Source organism: Neltuma alba, unplaced genomic scaffold, assembly GCF_004799145.2.
Source record: "Neltuma alba isolate B1F8T4 unplaced genomic scaffold, ASM479914v2 tig00001521_pilon, whole genome shotgun sequence".
NCBI lineage: Eukaryota > Viridiplantae > Streptophyta > Magnoliopsida > Fabales > Fabaceae > Neltuma > Neltuma alba.
Genome location: NW_021632493.1, coordinates 25,376 through 43,939, shown reverse-complemented (window position 1 = coordinate 43,939; position 18,564 = coordinate 25,376). Strand labels below are relative to the sequence as shown.

At 34.2% G+C, this 18,564-nt stretch overlaps 3 protein-coding genes across 3 annotated transcripts; 2 read left to right on the top strand and 1 right to left on the bottom strand.

The window, feature by feature from the left end:
- The first annotated feature begins 664 nt into the window (after positions 1-664).
- Positions 665-4,826, top strand: LOC114758245 (UDP-N-acetylglucosamine transporter ROCK1). Its single transcript, XM_028947283.1, has 8 exons — positions 665-728; positions 809-1,147; positions 2,348-2,396; positions 2,501-2,727; positions 3,046-3,244; positions 3,330-3,473; positions 3,925-3,999; positions 4,329-4,826. Exons 2-8 carry the CDS (start codon positions 1,020-1,022, stop codon positions 4,488-4,490), a joined length of 984 nt encoding a protein of 327 aa, XP_028803116.1. The 5' UTR covers positions 665-728; positions 809-1,019; the 3' UTR covers positions 4,491-4,826.
- Positions 4,827-8,474: 3,648 nt separating this feature from the next.
- Positions 8,475-11,949, bottom strand: LOC114758274 (BTB/POZ domain-containing protein DOT3-like). The gene is made up of 6 exons (XM_028947307.1): positions 11,789-11,949; positions 11,531-11,600; positions 10,344-11,242; positions 9,946-10,219; positions 9,709-9,837; positions 8,475-9,087 (listed from the first exon to the last, which is right to left on the bottom strand). Exons 1-6 carry the CDS (start codon positions 11,947-11,949, stop codon positions 8,707-8,709), a joined length of 1,914 nt encoding a protein of 637 aa, XP_028803140.1. The 3' UTR covers positions 8,475-8,706.
- A 2,517-nt stretch (positions 11,950-14,466) lies between these two features.
- On the top strand, positions 14,467-18,365 carry LOC114758198 (ras-related protein RABH1e). Its single transcript, XM_028947230.1, has 6 exons — positions 14,467-14,649; positions 15,507-15,577; positions 16,140-16,228; positions 16,479-16,590; positions 17,814-17,904; positions 18,038-18,365. The coding sequence occupies exons 1-6, from the start codon at positions 14,533-14,535 to the stop codon at positions 18,179-18,181; spliced, it is 624 nt and encodes a 207-aa protein (XP_028803063.1). The 5' UTR covers positions 14,467-14,532; the 3' UTR covers positions 18,182-18,365.
- Positions 18,366-18,564: the final 199 nt, after the last annotated feature.

Here is an 18,564-nt window from a genome sequence, read left to right as displayed (position 1 = left end):
AAATCACATCACATTAACTAAATTTTACCCTAATTCAAATTTATAAAACTCAATGAAATAAAAGTCATTTTTGTGGCCGTTAATCCAAATACACCATTTGTCCTGGAATGAGATAGGAGGTTGCCATTTTAATTTTACATGTTTAATATATACTTCCTCCAATTCTATTTATAATATTCCAAAATTTAAATTAGTTTGGTTTTTTTACAAAATCCTATAAGGATTGTCTAAACATTAATTATATTTTAAGCAATTTTTTCTCATTAATTTTCTATGCTCTCTTCTTATCTTATTGTCACATTTCATTTTCTCTCATCTTTTGTCTCATTAATAGTATTTTTCTCCCTTATTTGCCTTTTCATTAAACAAGAAGATACTCGGAGGAAAAAAACAGAGATTCAATTTTTACATATATATTTTTTAAAATTAATTTTAACTGTTTTTTTAAATAATATAATTTAGTTAATAGAATCTTATACAAGAAAGAGAGAGTAATAAATAACTAGGGGGAAAAAAAATGGTTTCTGTGCTTTTTTTTCCCTGGTCAAAACCGAAAAAACCAAAGGTTAAATTTAAAATCCTGTTCAGGTGAAGATCCTGAAAAGATTGCGTTGTCCTGCTGGACGAATCTCCAAGAAAGCCATGGTTAGGACTTAAGAGGACTGAGGAGGAGCCAAGAAACAAATTAATTTCTGGTCCACACCAGCCGATTCTATTGCTGTCGTGAGGTAAAATATTTTCCCACTAACAGCTTCATGCGTCAATCTGTTTTCATTTTTAATTTATTTATTGTTATAATCTGTTTTAGTATGACGAACTAATGACCTATTCGTCAAACCCGGCCCGCGGATTCATGAACGACGCCGTTTTTTGGGCATCGGTGGATTTCCCTCCTGGTAAGAAAAGCGTTTCATAAGGGGAATGATTTTGGCTTCGCATCAGATCCAAACCGGAGGGTGAAGAAAAAGAAATTCGGAGTTGAGAGAACCAGTCAACCTTAGTATTTGTAGTCGCCAGCAATGGCGGCACCTAAGTCCAGAGGTACCACGCAAGGCTCACACGGGATGAATGCAAGGGTTTGGCTGTATTCGATCCTCCTCACCTTGCAATATGGAGCTCAGCCTTTGATTTCTAAATGGTTCATCAGGTCTTTTTTCAAATTTACTTTTAAGAATCCAATTTGCCTTGATTACTTTTCTGTTATTTACTGTTTGGTTCTGGATTCTCACATCCAACGAGATTATGGGGCTATTTTGCATTCCTGTTGATTAAACATGAACGCCAATTAATGCATTGTCAGTTTTTCCTGAACATGATAAATCGCTCGTAATTTTTTCGGCTTGACATGTTAAGATTTTGGTATTTTTAGATGTCTATCCAATAGTGACAGAGGGCAGGTTTTATACCTATAAAGATGTTCCTGTGAACGAGGGCAATTTAAATTAACTTCCTTTTTAGGTCAATTGACTCCCTTATGTTATCAGATCGTCATTTAGTTAGTGGTTGTTGGCAAGATTAAATTAGGGCATTGGAAAAACAAGATGGACCTGATTAATCACGCTAGTAATCAATCAAAAAGTATAAAAGGATGACTAAGCAACTGTATACGTGTGTGTGTAGTTGTCAATTTCCAATGGCGAATTTTGAGATAAATTGCAGAAAAAGAGAGGGCTTTTATTTTCAGGAATCCATGCAATTAGGTTTTTTAGAAGTTGAGACATTGTTTTATTTCCTTTTGAGCTATTTGTTGACTTGAAGAATGGCCGGTATGGTCCAGAGTGACCCCCCCAAAAAAAAAAAAAAAAGATGGGATTTAGAAAGCGATATTAGCTGCATTCATTTCCTTATACTGAGCGTATGACATCCTAAAATATTAATATAGATGGGAATATGATTGCTAGGCTGAGAAACTGTCTGAAATGAGGTCTGGGTTTGAATGAAAAGCCGATATCCCACTTATATGTCCTTGTCCTTTAGTCTGTTTCCTTCATAATGGAAGGAATTTCCTCATTTTATCCCGAAAGTTGTGCCACTTCATGTTAGTGTAATGAAACATTTTCAGTTCATGCCATTTGCCTTGCCTTTATATCTTATAGGCATATGCATGTTAAGTACTTTTGGTTTTAATGATAAAGATTAGATTGTTTTTCTACCAAAATCATTCTGATTGGGATTTATTTGTTAGTGTATTCTTACTTATAAGTTATTATTCACGTTGGGGGGGGGATTTAATGTGTTAAATTTGGAATTGATTTTCTAGCCATATCCTTGTGCATGAAGCAGTACATTTTATAGTCAATGGTTGTATGGATCTGTATTTTAACCTCATTTCCCTTTCTTCTCACAGAAAAGAAGTTATTGTAACTTCATCTGTTTTGGCATGTGAGATTGTAAAGGTAACTATTAATCAAATTTGTCTCGATTAGTCATATGTATTGTTCATTGCTTCTCTAACTATTTATTGGGGAAAACTCAAGTATTCTTTTTATATGTTTTTTAGGTTATATGCGCAGTAATTTTCATGGCAAGGGAGGGCACTTTAAAGAAAGCATGCAAAGAATGGACTGTGATTGGTGCATTGACTGCATCAGGACTTCCTGCAGCTATCTATGCTCTTCAAAATAGCTTGTTGCAAATTTCGTACAGGAATCTTGATTCACTCACTTTCACAATGCTGAATCAGACAAAGATACTTTTCACTGCATTCTTTACATACTTAATATTGAGGTATACCACGAGATTAACATCCTCAATGTTTATGCTTTGCTAGATCTAACTCATGTTCAAATGTGCTCTAGAAGAAACATTAACTATCTTCCATGTTAGGCTGGTATACGGTTTGATTGAATAGTGCTTGTATATCAGAAGTGATATATTGTTTGTTGCTCACTTTACCATTAAGTTGCGATATGCATTACATTGTGGTTTAATACTTTCATACTTGTTAGTAAATTTTCCTGAAGGAATGAAAATCTAGATGAAAAGTGCTTTGTATTAAATAAGATCTTGAGGGTGTTCAAGGCATCTAATAATAACTTAATACAGGCAGAAACAATCAATTCAACAAATTGGGGCTTTGTTCTTGTTGATAGTTGCTGCTGTTCTTTTAAGCATTGGTGAAAGCTCTAGCAAAGGTTCTACTGGTGGTAATGCCGATCAGATTTTATTTTATGGGATTGTTCCAGTATTAGTTGCTTCAGTGCTCTCTGGGTTGGCTTCTGCATTGTGTCAATGGGCCTCTCAGGTTACCAGAATTTAAAGTTTCAGATTTTTTTTTTTATTCATATGTTTTTTGTTTATACTTGTAGTATTCATTCATTTTATGACAGGTTAAAAGACACTCATCATACTTGATGACAATAGAGATGTCTATCGTTGGGAGTCTATGTTTGTGTCTTAGTACTTTGAAATCTCCAGATGGGAAAGCTATGAGAGAAAAGGGGTTCTTTTATGGTTGGACTCCTTTAACTTTGGTAATTTTCTTGCTATTATTTGGCCCTTTTTGGTCCTATTTCGTAGCATTTACATATTTGAGCCATGTTTCTGGATAGGTCTAAGAGACTTGAAAAGATCAAATCTTGGTACTCTGGTTAAGCATTTGCATTTAGCTGTACAAAGTTTTTTTTTTTTTTTTAAATTTTTGTTAAGGTTTTTGTTGATGTTATCCAATCATGTTGACTTTCATCTTTTCTGCTAAATGATACGCCATAGATTTATGCTCAAATTAATTGTTCTAAAAAAGTTAATAATTGAATTGTATTTTTGAAGGCTGTTATATTGTAATTTATACAAAGTTCATCATTTGGAAATTTAGTGCCTTGCCCTATGCATTCTATTTACATGCTTTAAGTTTGCCTCTTTAATTAATGTTAGTCTTGTATCTCAACTTCGGACAAGTGATATATTGATATTTATTCATTTCAGATCCCAGTGATTTCCAATGCCCTTGGTGGAATTCTTGTAGGTTTAATTACAACCCATGCCGGTGGTGTTAGAAAGGTGAAAAAACTAGTTACTTTGGAGAAAGCATAAGGTTTTTTATTTTTGGTATATATGATATGATTACTAGCTTAGAATGATTTTGCTGAACTGTCTTGATGAAGCAATTATAGAAAGTTTAAATCATCAAACTGCACATATCTGGTCATATGTAATGCTGGTTTAAACTAGGGATATAGTTACTAGATAACTTATAAAAACAATTAAATGAATGAGGAACCTAGTAATTTATAGACAGAATTATACTTGGTCGGGAGAAAAGTATTCATTTTTGTCTTGGCTATTGTATGAAGGTACTTACGGTGGTTGTGGTTCTGATGTGGTTGCAGGGATTTGTCATTGTTTCTGCACTTCTAGTTACAGCATTGTTGCAGTTCATTTTTGAAGGAAAACCACCTTCCATATGTTGCCTTGTGGCTCTTCCACTTGTGGTCAGTAGCATTTCAATATACCAAAAATATCCCTACCAGCTTAAGAAGAAGGTGTCGTAAAGCCTAACCGCAACAGGATTTGGAATGCATGACATCGATTGTTTCTTTGTATCCAAAATATATGCGTCTTGTATATGATAGAAAGTAGAAATTCTTCTCAAATCCGACCTGGACTACTAATCAATATAATTAGGATTGTATTCATATTCTGGCCTCTTCATTTTGTAACAGACGGCATGATAATGAAATTCATTAAGAAAAAGCATTTTATATTTATTATGTTTCACTTGCTATCTTATTATTCATTATTTTTTATTTGATATGGTTCATGTGTTTGTAATCTAAACGTATTCTTGGCCCATGGCAGTTAAATATATATTAATATAATTGTATTGATATTCATCCCTCATTGTTTTAATAATATGCCATTATACTCTTAGAGCCTGTTTGGGTATCTCCAAACCGTGGTTTCAGAAGCACTTTTCCGCAAAACGAGATAATCTCCTCCACATATTTACTTCGTAATCCGTAAAAGCACTTCTAAAACCATGGTTTGGATTCTATCCAAACACACCCTTAGTTAATAAATAATAAGTTTGGTAACATTAATTACGATTTTTTTTAATTTTGCTTTTGTTTTTTTTCGGGCAAATATGTATCTCTGTTTTCACTGACTTTAATCATGAAGGGAGAAAAATTATGAATGGAATCGGTAAAATAAACTGAGAGAGAACTATAATATTCATCACTCATCTTCATACCAATTTGGTATTTTTTTAGTCAGTGTATTAATAAAAAAACAAAGGAAGTATAAAATCAAACAAGATATTACTTCTGATCTTTAATATAAGAGTTTGTTTTACTTTTATTTTAGTTCTAACTCCTAAATATAAGAACCTAATTCAATTTGTCTATCATATTTATCTATTTTTTTAAAAATAGTCTTTATAATAATAGTAGTTTTAACCAATATATTTGATTAGCAATGATATTTTAGAAAAGACAACACTTATTTATTATAAATAACTGACTTAATTACTTCCTTTAATCTATTCAAATTAATTAACTAGCTTTTATATTAAGGACCGGAGGTAGTATATCTTTTGTAATTGCATAAAATTTAAAATATAACTTTTGCTGATTATAAATTATGAATATCATAACTTGTTATAAATTAATAACTACAACAAATTATACCATCTAAAAAGCTGCCAATTACCTAATGGCACAAAGCTTCCCCTCTTATGGAAGATTGTGAGCTTATCTTGTTCACTTTAAAAATATTTCAGGTTATCTACATGCAAAAAAGACAGAATCAAACCCAAAGAGGGAAAGAAAAAGAGGAATAATTTACAAAACTTTTGCTCGGGAAAACCCTCTAAAAGGACCAGTTTTGTTTGAAAAAATAAATGGTCATTATTCAGATTGAAAAAGTGAGGACAAGTGATCCTAAGTATAACCCCGTCTATTGGATCTCTCTCATGACACCATGTCAGCATCCCGGCAATCATTTGAGTTATCATTCTTCATCCACCCAATCAGCCATCTCATCATGGTCTGCCTCATCAACATCCGACTTAACGTCCACTTAATTATCCATGTCAATATATCGCACACCCACTCATCATCCACGTCACTTCGCACATCATCAAACATGTTGCTACCCACGCCATCGCCCACATCACTAAGCCGTGTCATCGTTCTCATCATTATCTATGTCATCAACATAGCCTGAGTTATTATCCACATCACCTAACGCATCATCATAGACGTCATCAAAGTTTCCTAGCCATTATTGGTATTGTCACACCCTGTGATCAACCATGTTACTACCTCCGGTCCTTGATATGAGATCTTGTTTGATTTTTATTTTGATCCTAAATATAATATCCAAATCCACTTTGTCTCTCATATTTATGCATTTTTTTCTAAGATAGTCCTTCTAATAATAATTAGAATTATTATTACCGCAGTTATGCGACTCAGGACTTGCAGGACTTGCTAATTAACGAAGATGATCGGATTTTGGCTTTCTACCGCAGGATACGTATCGGAGAGGTTAAGACGGCTCTCAAGAAAATGGACAATGAAAAAGCTGTTGGGCCTGATGGTATCCCTATTGAAGTTTGGAAATGTTTGGGCGATGAGGGGGAGGCGTGGCTAACCAAGCTTTTTAATGAAATTCTACGCTCTAAAAATATGCCGGATGAGTGGAGGAAAAGCATTTTAGTTCCTATTTACAAGAATAAAGGAGACATTCAAAACTGTGCAAGTTACAGGGGGATAAAACTTATGAGTCATACAATGAAGTTGTGGGAAAAAGTGATGGAATATAGATTGAGGTTGGAGACTTCTATTTCGGAAAACCAATTTGGATTTATGCCAGGGAGATCCACATCGGAAGCAATCTATTTACTAAGGGGGTTAATGGAGAGATATAGAAGTAAAAGAAGATATTTACATATGGTTTTTATTGACCTGGAAAAGGCTTATGATCGTGTGCCAAGAGAAGTATTGTGGAAGGCTTTGGAAAAGAAAGGTGTACGGGTTGCGTATATCAAAGTCATACAAGATATGTATAAGGCGGTAACTACCAGTGTAAGGACGCCTGGGGGGGAGACAAAGGACTTCCCTATTAAGATTGGCCTACATCAGGGATCCTCTCTGAGTCCGTACTTGTTCAACATTGTTCTGGATGTTCTAACTAAACCTGTTCAAGAAAGAATCCCTAAGTCCATGCTTTTCGCTGATGATATAGTTCTTATGGCGGAATCAAAAGAAGAGATTAACACTAGTTTGGAGTTATGGAGAAGGACTTTGGAGTCGAAAGGTTTCCGTTTGAGTAGGAACAAAACAGAATATATGCATTGTGATTTTGGAGGGAGGCAAGGTAATAGGGATTTGGAGGTGAGGATGGGAGAGCAAATTATTCCTCAAGTATCAAAGTTTAAATACCTAGGATCCATTATACAGGAGGATGGGGAAATTGATGGAGACATTTCTCATAGAATACAAGCTGACTGGTTAAAGTGGAGGAAAGCTACCGGAGTTATTTGCGATAAGAAGGTACCTGAGAAACTTAAAGGAAAATTTTATCGGACTGCTATAAGACCAGCTATGATGTATGGTAGTGAATGTTGGGCAATAAAGGGAAAACAAGAGCACAAAGTCGGAGTAGCAGAAATGAGGATGTTGAGATGGATGTGTGGTCATACAAGAAAAGATAGGATTCGAAATGAAAAGATCAGGACAAGAGTCGGTGTGGCACCTATCCAAGAGAAAATGGTTGAAAGTCGCTTAAGATGGTTTGGACATGTGCAGAGAAGGCCTTTGGAGGCCCCGGTGAGGAGGGTGGATCAAACAAGATGGAGTCCCATAAAAAGAGGCAGGGGAAGACCGAGAAGAACGCTGAATGAGGTCATTGAACGAGACCTCCTAATCAACAACATATCTAAGGATTGGGTTGTTGACAGAGCACAATGGCGTTGTGTGATTCATGTAGCCGACCCCACCTAGTGGGATAAGGCTTGTTGTTTGTTAGTCTTTCTAATAATAATAATTCTAGCCAATACATTTGATTAACAAAGATATTTTAAGAAAGATAACACCTATTTAATTGAAATAACTAACTTAACTTATTTCTTTAATTTTATTAAATTAGTCAAGTAGCTTTTATAATTAGGACCGGAGATAATATTAGGTATGTCCTAATCATCATCTCATCATTTGCCATGTAATCAACATCATTCGGTTCATTATCCTCGTAGTGGTCATGAGGTATGACACTGCTAGGAAGCTTAAAAGACATGTTTTTGGGAATGTTTAAAATAGGATTCACTTTTTGTAGTGCTTATAAACATCTTTGTCCTAGTTCATAGTGGTGAACATGTTATGATAATGGTCGGAGTCCATAGATTAATGAATATAATTTTGACAAGTTGTATTTGAGCCAAAGTGCTTACAAAGCGTGAGAAAACTGTTAGAAATTAAAATATGCTCAATAAAAAAAAACAAATATTCTGTTAAGGCTTGCTCCAAGAATTGTCTGTCGGCAATTTTGCTATTTTGGCTCCCAGTCCCAGTTGGTGGAAGCTCTATTATTATCATTTTGTTAAAAATTAGTGTTCAAGTCTTTAAGATGATAATATATTTACATTACTATATCATGACTATGTTTTGGAGTCTCAGAGAATAACTCTGATATAAACTGTAGGCCATTTGCTTCACATAGAAATGGTTATGCATACTTCTGCTACAGGATTTTGAGCCGAAAAACTTAGGACATGGAGAGCCTTCTGCTAGGGTTGGCTCTTAGTCTATCGGGATATGGTGACTTTGGTTTGTCCTGTCTTTCTCCAGTTTCGTCTGCATCAAGTTTTGCATGAAACGACTGCTTAATCTTTCTCCAATTAAGACCCCAGCCCGATGCACTTTTTGGCTTGCTGTTGCCCAATTTTTCATACTCTCTTTGTAACTCAGAGTAATCATTGTGCAGTTCTGCCATCTTGGACTTTACATTCTCAAGTTCTGATTTGAGTGCTTGAATCTCTGCATTTGTAAATGATTGGTTTACATCCTGTTCATAGTTGTTTCCACTTGGTTCTGGCTCCTTTTCTAGCATTGCTTCTCTCATCTTTACCTGCTCTGAAAATAGAACCTGCAAATCTCATATTTTGGTCAAGGATGAATTAATAAGGGCAAGCAATCATAATTGTTAATTTTCTGTTTTCGCTCAAGTAATCATAATTGAGTGAAATCTTTTGGTTAACAATTTATGCAAAGATTTAGTTGTTGATACAGCACAATGATGCCCTATGATCCACCTAGCTGACCTCACCTAGTGGAATAAGGCATGGTTGATCTTGTTTGTTGTTGGTTCTATACTCTTTTACAATCATGTGAACCATTTCACCTCTCTACAGGATATTAATTTTCATAATGGACTTGGAAATATCCTGTTCCATCTACTGATTATCCTCTAGTGAATTAATTTATGATGACTATCTCACATCACAAATTCCCTTTAATTTAAAATGTCCTTCCAAATTCGTCTCCCTCTGCTGCAATGTCAAGAGGATTAAATTAAAAGCACAATAGACGTAGGCAAAAGCTCTTCTGCATAGGAGAAAGTTTTTGCCAAAGTTATTGTCGACAATAACCCTCAATGTAGGCTTCATTTATATTTAGATCACCTCTTTTAGAGCTTAAAATAAAAGCCCTCAAAGATACATCATATATGAATGGAGCAACTAGATTATTGGGTTCTGACAAACCTCACCTGTACAATAGTTCTCAGAGGCAATCTCTCATTTTGTGCAGCATGCATGCATGCATCAAGTGAAAGTTTTCCACAGCTCATTATTTTGCATAGCCTTCTCCGGTCATGCTCAGGCAATGTAGGATGAGTCTGCAGAAATCTCAGTGTCATAATGTCAAAACATTGTCTTAAAATTCCTTCTACATGGATATTGAACAGAACATTTAAACAGAAGAAGAAGAAATAAACAGCTAAAACCTTGAGATAAGTGTCAATGGCTCTGTATAAACCATCATCACAGGTTCGAGCATTTTCTGGTAACAGTTCAGCCAAAACTTGAAACTTGGTAATTGAGAGATTTGGATCTCTTGCCACTTCAGCTAGGTAATTGTCTAAGAGCCTACTAATGTTGAATTTCCCAGCCTTGTGTTGATGTTGAACCTGTTGTTCATGCATCAAGTAGTATTCCACAATCCTTTGCACCATATCAGTGTCCAGCATCGTGCATTCTTCTGACGAGTTGACCATGTTACTAAAAGGAAAAGAAAAAGCATGAAGGTTATTGTGATTGACCATTTTGAGAATTTCTTGTTTTTTTCTCTAAAAATTCTCAATTACAGAGTCCATCATCTGAAAAAGGGAAAAACTATACACACTTTACTAGTTTCCATTGATCTCCACTTTGATATCTTGGAATCAAAAGATCATTCACCTCAGCATCTGCCAACGTCATCCCCACTCTCTTTTCAATGTCTGAAATGAGAGCAGGCGATGCAGAATACATCATAGCCATTTTTAACATCTGCAACAAGAATTTACATGACACAGCTTCTTGTTGAGGAGGAAGTATGCTTAACAGACTTTCAATAATTGTCTTCTGCTCCTTGCTGTTTCCAGACTTTTCTTTCTCCTTCCCACTGTAAATACTGAACTGTAATTCATTCTTTCCATACCCATATCCTCTTAGCCCTTCTAACTCCACATTAATTCCTGGTAACCATAGTTTTGCATAGTGCATAATGCATTCACCTATTATCTCTGGTTTGGTTCCTTTTGCTCTTATAGCTGCAATAATCCGCATGAAATGATCGATGCGAAGATTTGCCACATCGTTGAACCACCAGCCTTCTTGATTAGCTGCTGGATCTGTTCCTGTGGAGTTATCTTTAGAAGCCTTCCAAGCAATGGAATCGCAGCATCTTCTAACAATTTGGAGATTCTCTGCCCATGGAGATAGAGTTTCACAAGATTTCAGTACAGTGATTGTGTCTTTCCATGAAGAAAGCACAACAAATGTGAGGAAGGCTTCAGTCTTGGAAATCAGATTCCCATCTTCTAGTTCTTCAGTCATCTCTAAGAATTCTGATGCACATCTCAGTGCTGCTATATTCTTTGGGTTGAAATCTATTGGGAGGCCATAGCAGAATCTTACAATTATCTCAAATGTTTCAGATCCTCCTGGGAAGTTTTCAAGCCTTAGTTCATATCCTGCATTTGAGACCGAAGGCTGTACTTCCAATCGTCCTATGTAGGCGCATTTTGCTATCAAGGGATACTGTTTCAGTAAAAGAAGCAAACACAACAAATGATTATGGTGCCTTTTCTCAAGAATTAGTATCTTCTTTTTCAATGTTTTCTGCTTTCTCTTGCTCTTGAGGAAGTATTAAAAGATGGAAAGGTTACTTAGTTAGTTCAACTACTAAGAAAAAATAAAATCGCCTGTGATCAACTTTGCTCTGATCATTTGGAAGAGGAATGTGTAGGAGGGTAGTTTCAGGGAAAATTCCAGTTTGTAATATAATAAAATTGAAAAGAAGGTTACGCTATGCATGTCTCCGAATACCTTGTGAACATTATAGGTAGTTTCCTGAACTTCAATTGACAAGTCCGAAGGGATTTGAGGTGTGATGAACCTGCGTGATTCCAAATCAGAGCAAAACCCAAAAAACAAAAAAAAAAGGACATGAATGCAAAAGTCACATCAATATAAGCAGATTATGGAAGTTGTGAATAATGTCTTTGTACCTGCCAAAATATGAAATGAAACAGAATCTTTTGTGACTTTAATATATATATATATATATGTATGTATACACACTACCATGAATGTTCGTTCTTGAAGCTGTCAGCTATTGTGATGACTTTGTTGGGAACTACGATGCTCTTGTCTGGAAGTTGATCAGGGCCATTAGAATAATAATTCTCTTCCTCTGTGTCTTTTGGATTTGGTTGAGTGTCCTGAAGCTGAAGAGACTTTCTCATGGTGGTTTTCTTTTTCTCTAGTTGCAGTCATGCCATGATCACGCCTCATTAAAATTTTGAAGAATAAATGGTGCGACATACCCGACCTCTGCTCTTAATTAATGCTGAGAAGCGAGTCTGTGGTTTGTGTAGGATTGTAGTTAATATGGTTGGTGGATTGTTCCTTTCCTCGGGAGTCTATCAACTTTCACAAAATTCCCCAAGCACATAAAAAACTGAAAACGACATATGGATGAGTAGGATTGGAGTTAATATGGCATATGGTTAGTTAGTTACGTTGTTTTCACTTTCACTATTATTTATTACTCATAGAGTCCTTAATATATTGGAGCTAATTAGAGTCCTAAATGTGAGATATTCATTCACTTTGTTTATCATATTTATTTATTTTTTTTCAAACTAATTAACCTAACTTATAAGATGATATATGATCTCATATCTCACATGAGTATTTTAGGACAATTAGGTTATATTTGTTATAATTAATAATGTACTCCTCTTGTTCTTAATATAGGACCTAATTTTTGAGTTAGTTTTGGTCCTAAATATAAGACTCATTTCTCATATTTATCAATTTTCTCTAAATTACTCCTATAGATACTCCCTCAACCATAATCAAGTAGAAGAGGAAGAGGGGTATTAAGAAAGATGATTATGGTGTTTTAGGAAAAATATGTCACTTTTCTTATAATTAACTAACTTACCTAACTTCCTTAATCTAATCAAATTAGTTAAATGGGTCTTATATTAAGGACCGGAGGAGTATCTAACTTTCTTAATGTGTTAAAATTGGTTAAGTAACTCTCATATTAAGTATTGGTCAAAGTACTGGAGTATTACAGTCAGATCATTGCATCATGCAATTGAACCGGTTTGGATACTCATCAAGGTTGATAAACACTTCAAACTCATCAAATCTAATGCAGATTTAAAATTTTTAATTAATTATTTTTAAATAAAAATAATTTTTTAAAAAAATAATGATTAATAGACTATCTTTATTTAAAATTTTATACCCATTAAAATAATTATTTTAAAAATAAAAAATTAAATTAAATATGGACTGTTCATGTCTTATCTCGATGATCCAAATCTGATAAGCTGAGATACACATCACTTTGATGAAGACCCAAACTCATTTCACATGCAATTATGCTAAGTTTAGTTTATGCATTAAGTAATGTACTTATGATCAAGAAAAAGTAATCTCCTTTGATTATTTGAAATCATGTGTCTTGTTGCTAATTGTTACATGACATTTTGTTCGTGGAAGTGGAACCATCTATCCTTCATTTGTTTGAATTATTAGGGAGAGATCCTGAAACTTGCATATAACTCAGGCATCATTGTAATAAAATTATAAAGTTTGTAAGAAGATATATTATTTATAAGCAAGTGTGACTGTGTGGTTCACTTTAAACTTTTTGCAATGCACAAAAATATGTCTAGGTTGTTGTTTTCTTTTTTCAAAAGAAAAAGAAATTGATTTTGGAATAACATAATAAAACGTAATCTTTCTAAGGGAAAGTGGGGATTTTCCCCTTCTCACTTTAGCCATCAATATTCGAGATAACCAAAATGCGGAAAAAAAATTGTACTAATTGATAATAATTATATAAATCTTCAGATGTATTCTAACCTTTTATTTTAAAATCACACTCAACACTCTTAACATTTTCAGTATATATAATTTTGCATATTTTATTTTTATTAAAAACAGTATGGGTTGCTAAACATTTTATTGTAAATAATGAATAACATGAATTAATATTGGGGAAAAAACATGAATTAATCAAATAAATATAAGAGAAATTTAATTAATTACTTCAAGTTTCAAATTTGAGTACCATATTAATATTGATTTAAATATTATTTATTTCTTTATTATTACTAGTTAACATTTAGATCTTACGCCTAAGTTAATAAATAGTTAAATTACATTTTTGAAATTACAAGGTGATACCGTGCATTTGGAGATTATTAATTAATTAATATCTTTCTTATATATGAATTGTTAGGGGTAAATTTTTTTATTATATTCAAAATGATATTTTTTATGGAAAAACAATTATTAGAAAAAGTAAAACTATATAGAGCCCTTTACATGATAAAATTTAATAAAAACAAAGGGGTTAAAAAAAATTAAAAAGAAAACAACAACAACAACAACAAAATGAATGGCCGTGTGTATCAGTTGGTTTTTTTCCCCCCAAAATGATAAAAAAAACAATTATTTTAACTTGGATTATAAGGAAAAAGGGCTTTTATTTTTTTATTTTTTTACCCCAAAAAATTAGGCTAAATTGATCGTAAAGAAAGTTTTCTGTTTTTTTTTTTTAAGTTTTTTTCCCCTTGAAGTTCAAAGGTTTGGCCGTATAACGTCCGCGTCGTGGTTGGCGCCTTGGCGGTTTCTCCTCGTGCATATAAAAATGTGTTGCACTCGGAATTGGCTATTGTCATATTTTTCGTGCTTCTCCCTTGATTCTCGCTCTGTGATTGTGAGATTTTTGGGAGATTCAGATCTGACGCTTGCTTGCTTCACACAACCAACTACTGACATTTCTTTCGATCCATCTCCACAAAATGGCGACAGTGTCCCCTCTTGCCAAATACAAGGTCGTCTTCTTGGGTGATCAATCGGTTGGCAAAACCAGTATCATCACACGCTTTATGTACGACAAATTCGACACAACATATCAGGTCATTCCCGAGCCCTCTGTTTCCTTTGATTTGTTTCACAATTAGGCTTCGTTTTTGTTCATTAAGAGTTCTTTCGAATCGCACTTGAAGGATTTTGATCATGCTGTCGATCACTTATCTCTTATCAGATATCACATTTCCGATTTACGATATCTTTACGTGTTTTTTCGTTGATCAGTCTGCAATTCGACATATTTTACGCTCTTAGTTCTTTTAGCAGCAGGCAACACTATTCTCGTTTGTTATGGAGAGTTTTTCATATGTATATGCTTTGTAGCTTTAGTTAGGTGGTGCTGAGGGATGAAGATCTTCTGATATGAGACAGTTGATGTATGTATACCGGGAAAAATATTGCTGTGGTTATGAAAGTGGTTGCCAAGAGTAGGAGCGAGAATAGATCTTCTGTGACATATTCCAGTCTACTGGATGCTTTTTCTCAGTTTTTGTGTGTCGTGCGGGACATTATCATCTGAACGGTATTTAAATTCTAGTTCCGATATAATGTAGGATTAAATTAGAATCAAACCATTGCTTACAGGTTCGTTGTCCAATAATTATGAATATGAATCCCCACTTTAAGGGGTTTGAATTGGTAAAATGCTAGAGAGTGAGAAAAAGAGGTTGTACTTACGGAATTATGTCCAAAGTTTTGATTCATGTCGATAATTGAAAATTGAATTGAGATATAGGCGAATCCTATGTATTGAATTCCTCTGACCTTGTAATGTTCCTTGTTTATGCTGGTTATCCTGTATGATTATTGTTTAGCAGATAAATGAACATGGAAACTTGTTTTTATAACTCTTCTTGATTCCTGCTGCTAGGTTAACACATGTTTTGCTAATTTTGAGTTGCAGGCTACTATTGGAATTGACTTCTTGTCAAAAACGATGTACCTTGAAGACAGAACAGTTCGGTTGCAGCTTTGGTAGGGCTATGTTCCTCATATAAACAATTTTACTCTAATTATGATTATTTTAACTTTTAGAAAAGCTTTGTTGGGATACTCATTAGTGAAAAGAAAAACTTGGTTGCAATTTTTTAGACGTTATACTTATTACTTTGGTTCCGTGATATACTTGTTGGATTTCTAAGCTGTGAACTATTGTGCTCTGTTATATTGGATGAAAACATCTGGTGAACCTTGTCGTTTCTTATTTCCTCTTATTCATAGGAGATCTGAAAACTACTTTAGGTTCGCTCTTAAGAGATGAAAAGTCCTACTGCTGCAAGTTTTGACCTCATAGTTCATATTTTTCATTACTAAATTTGATGGAATTACTATCTTTCCACTTTATATTCCTTTACATAAACATCTCACCCCTTTTTATGGACATTTTTAAAAGAATAATAGATAGATTTTCAGTTCACTGAGCTGAACTTGAGTATTTTGTGGCTTCGTCAATATCTTGTGGTGTATTTGGTGTAGGCTTTTCTACATGTTGAATGTCGCATCATTTGGCTGAGCGCCGTGCATTTTAACTTAACAGGGATACTGCAGGACAAGAACGATTTCGAAGTCTCATTCCAAGCTACATTAGAGATTCTTCCGTGGCAGTTGTTGTATATGATGTAGCTAGTAAGTTGTTTTGTTTTCTTTTGTCACGAAGATTCTTTTTAGTTTTTACATGATTCTTTAAATCACTTGTTAATGACACTCAGCAAAGGCTTTGTAGCATAAGTAGTGATCGAAAAATTTCTCCTCTTAAAGTTTCTCTCTGATATTTGCTACATCTTGATGTTCGTTAATGTTCCTTTTTTTATATTCACAAGCTGTTGTACACCCATCTATGGCTATCCGAGTTTATCATCTAGCTTTTGTCATGCAGACAGGCAATCGTTTCTCAATACTAATAAGTGGATTGAGGAGGTACGTACAGAAAGGGGCAGTGATGTTATTATCGTCTTGGTTGGGAATAAAACCGATCTCGTTGATAAAAGGTGAGTGATGAGTTATGAAATGGGGCCCAAATGATTTTTACTGGTTACATTTTGTTGATTCTGTTGTATGGAGAAGGTGGGAAAGAGGGAGGAAGATAAGGAAAACAGGGAGATAGAGAGAGAAAGGGGGGGGGAGAGTAACAGGGAGGAAAGAAACTCAATTCATTAATCTCATAAGCTGGTTACAATTTGTCCAAAGCCACTTATTTATAGCCTTTAGCTACTAACAGTAATCTCTCCAACTTACCCCCAACTATTCTTTATTTATTAATATGTTTACATATCAGATTCTTTGGGAACCGAACATGTTTGTTGAAGTATTCTATACCGTGTCCAGTAGCAGAAGGGACTTTGCTCTTATGTGGTTCTTCACTGGTTTGCCAAATTTTAGGCATAAAAATAATTTCAAACATGTTACGTTTGTGACAATTGGATATAGAAAAACCCATTGTTTACCGCCTAACAACCTAATTAGAATCCTGTTGACCCCTTTCTTTTGGATTACCTGTTGGGCATTTTTTTTATTAGGGCTTCAAAATTTGATATTATTATCGAATGAGAAACCAAGTTTATAGGATAAATGGATTGATACTAGATTTAGTTTCTGTTTAGCCCGTTTCATGTATGAATATGTTATACTACTTCCAGTCCTTAATATAAGACCCTGTTTGAGTTTTATTGGGGTCTTAATTTGGTGTTAAATATAAGACCCCAATCCACTTTGTCTCTCATGTTTATACATTTTTTCCAAAGTAGCCCTTCTAACAATAATAGTTCTAGTCAATACATTTGATTAGTAAGGATATTTTAGGAAAGACAACACTTATTTAGGACAAATAACTAACTCAACTTACTTCCTTAATCTCCTCAAATTAGTCAACTGGCTCTTATAAATAAGACCGGAGGTAGTATCAAATATTTCTCTGGCTCTTATAAATAGAGAGAAAATATTTTTTGGTTTTATTTATAGAGTATTGAGAGAAATTTTTTATATAGATGTACAAATTTATCCTTTATTTATTATTGTGTTGACTTTGTTTACCTAAAAGATAATGTATATTATTAAATAGGGATAAAAATTAAAAAATTTTAAATTTTAAATGGGAGTTAACGAAATTTAAAATTTTTTTTTATATAAAATATATTGCAAGTGACTTATAGACAAAATTAAAGGAGCAGATGATTGGTTTCTCCCTTCTAACGTGGTTTTGATACCTATGCAGGCAAGTCTCAATAGAGGAAGGGGATGCTAAGTCTCGTGAATGTGGAGTCATGTTTATAGAAACTAGTGCTAAAGCGGGCTTCAATATTAAGGTGAATTCTCCAAGCCCTTTCCTTAATTTGTTAAAAAAGAAAAGAAAGATCGTAACGTGCTTCTTCTGGAACCTTCAAATTCACATCACAATTTTTGTTTAGTGTCTAATCTAACGCAAATGAAAATTTGCAGCCTTTGTTTCGAAAAATTGCGGCTGCCTTGCCAGGGATGGAAACTCTTCTTTCTCCAAAACAGGAAGACATGGTTGATGTAAATCTAAAGCCCACCGTCAATTCGTCCAATACAGAGCAGCAAGGAGGAGGTTGTGCATGCTAGATAACGGTTAATTTACGAGCAGCTAAATGTGTCTTTATAGACACCTCTGGAATTGGCTCCTTTGGTAAGCGATATCCTACAAACCTTGCTTTCATACGAATGCTTCTTCAGGTTACACACGTGGGGGGAAACCGCTGCTGTAATGTTTGATGTAAGATACAAAGTTCCGTAGTCACTCTTTTTTTCTTTTTGCCTTCAATTATTATACAATTAGCGTCTCAAGAATAAATTTTGGGAAAAATTACAATGAAATCCACTATTGAATCTCAATAATAAATGAGCAGATATCATTTATTATTTTAAAACTTATCATTACATACTACTCTATTGTTACTAAGAATTTTTAGTAATTATGCTTCTTTCTTGAGATTTCATAACAATTC

Bases quoted from the DNA above. Each gene is read 5' to 3' on its own strand.
- LOC114758245 (XM_028947283.1), top strand. From the start codon at position 1,020: ATGGCGGCACCTAAGTCCAGAGGTACCACGCAAGGCTCACACGGGATG. The intron at 1,148-2,347 runs GTCTTTTTTCAA...TTCTTCTCACAG, and splicing joins ATTTCTAAATGGTTCATCAG to AAAAGAAGTTATTGTAACTT. The intron at 4,000-4,328 runs GTGAAAAAACTA...ATGTGGTTGCAG, and splicing joins ATGCCGGTGGTGTTAGAAAG to GGATTTGTCATTGTTTCTGC.
- LOC114758274 (XM_028947307.1), bottom strand. From the start codon at position 11,949: ATGAGAAAGTCTCTTCAGCTTCAGGACACTCAACCAAATCCAAAAGAC. The intron at 11,601-11,788 runs GTAGTGTGTATA...GGAATCACGCAG, and splicing joins TTCAAGAACGAACATTCATG to GTTCATCACACCTCAAATCC. The intron at 10,220-10,343 runs GTGTGTATAGTT...TTTTCCTTTTAG, and splicing joins GATCAATGGAAACTAGTAAA to TAACATGGTCAACTCGTCAG.
- LOC114758198 (XM_028947230.1), top strand. From the start codon at position 14,533: ATGGCGACAGTGTCCCCTCTTGCCAAATACAAGGTCGTCTTCTTGGGT. The intron at 14,650-15,506 runs GTCATTCCCGAG...TTTGAGTTGCAG, and splicing joins AATTCGACACAACATATCAG to GCTACTATTGGAATTGACTT. The intron at 16,591-17,813 runs GTGAGTGATGAG...ATACCTATGCAG, and splicing joins ACCGATCTCGTTGATAAAAG to GCAAGTCTCAATAGAGGAAG.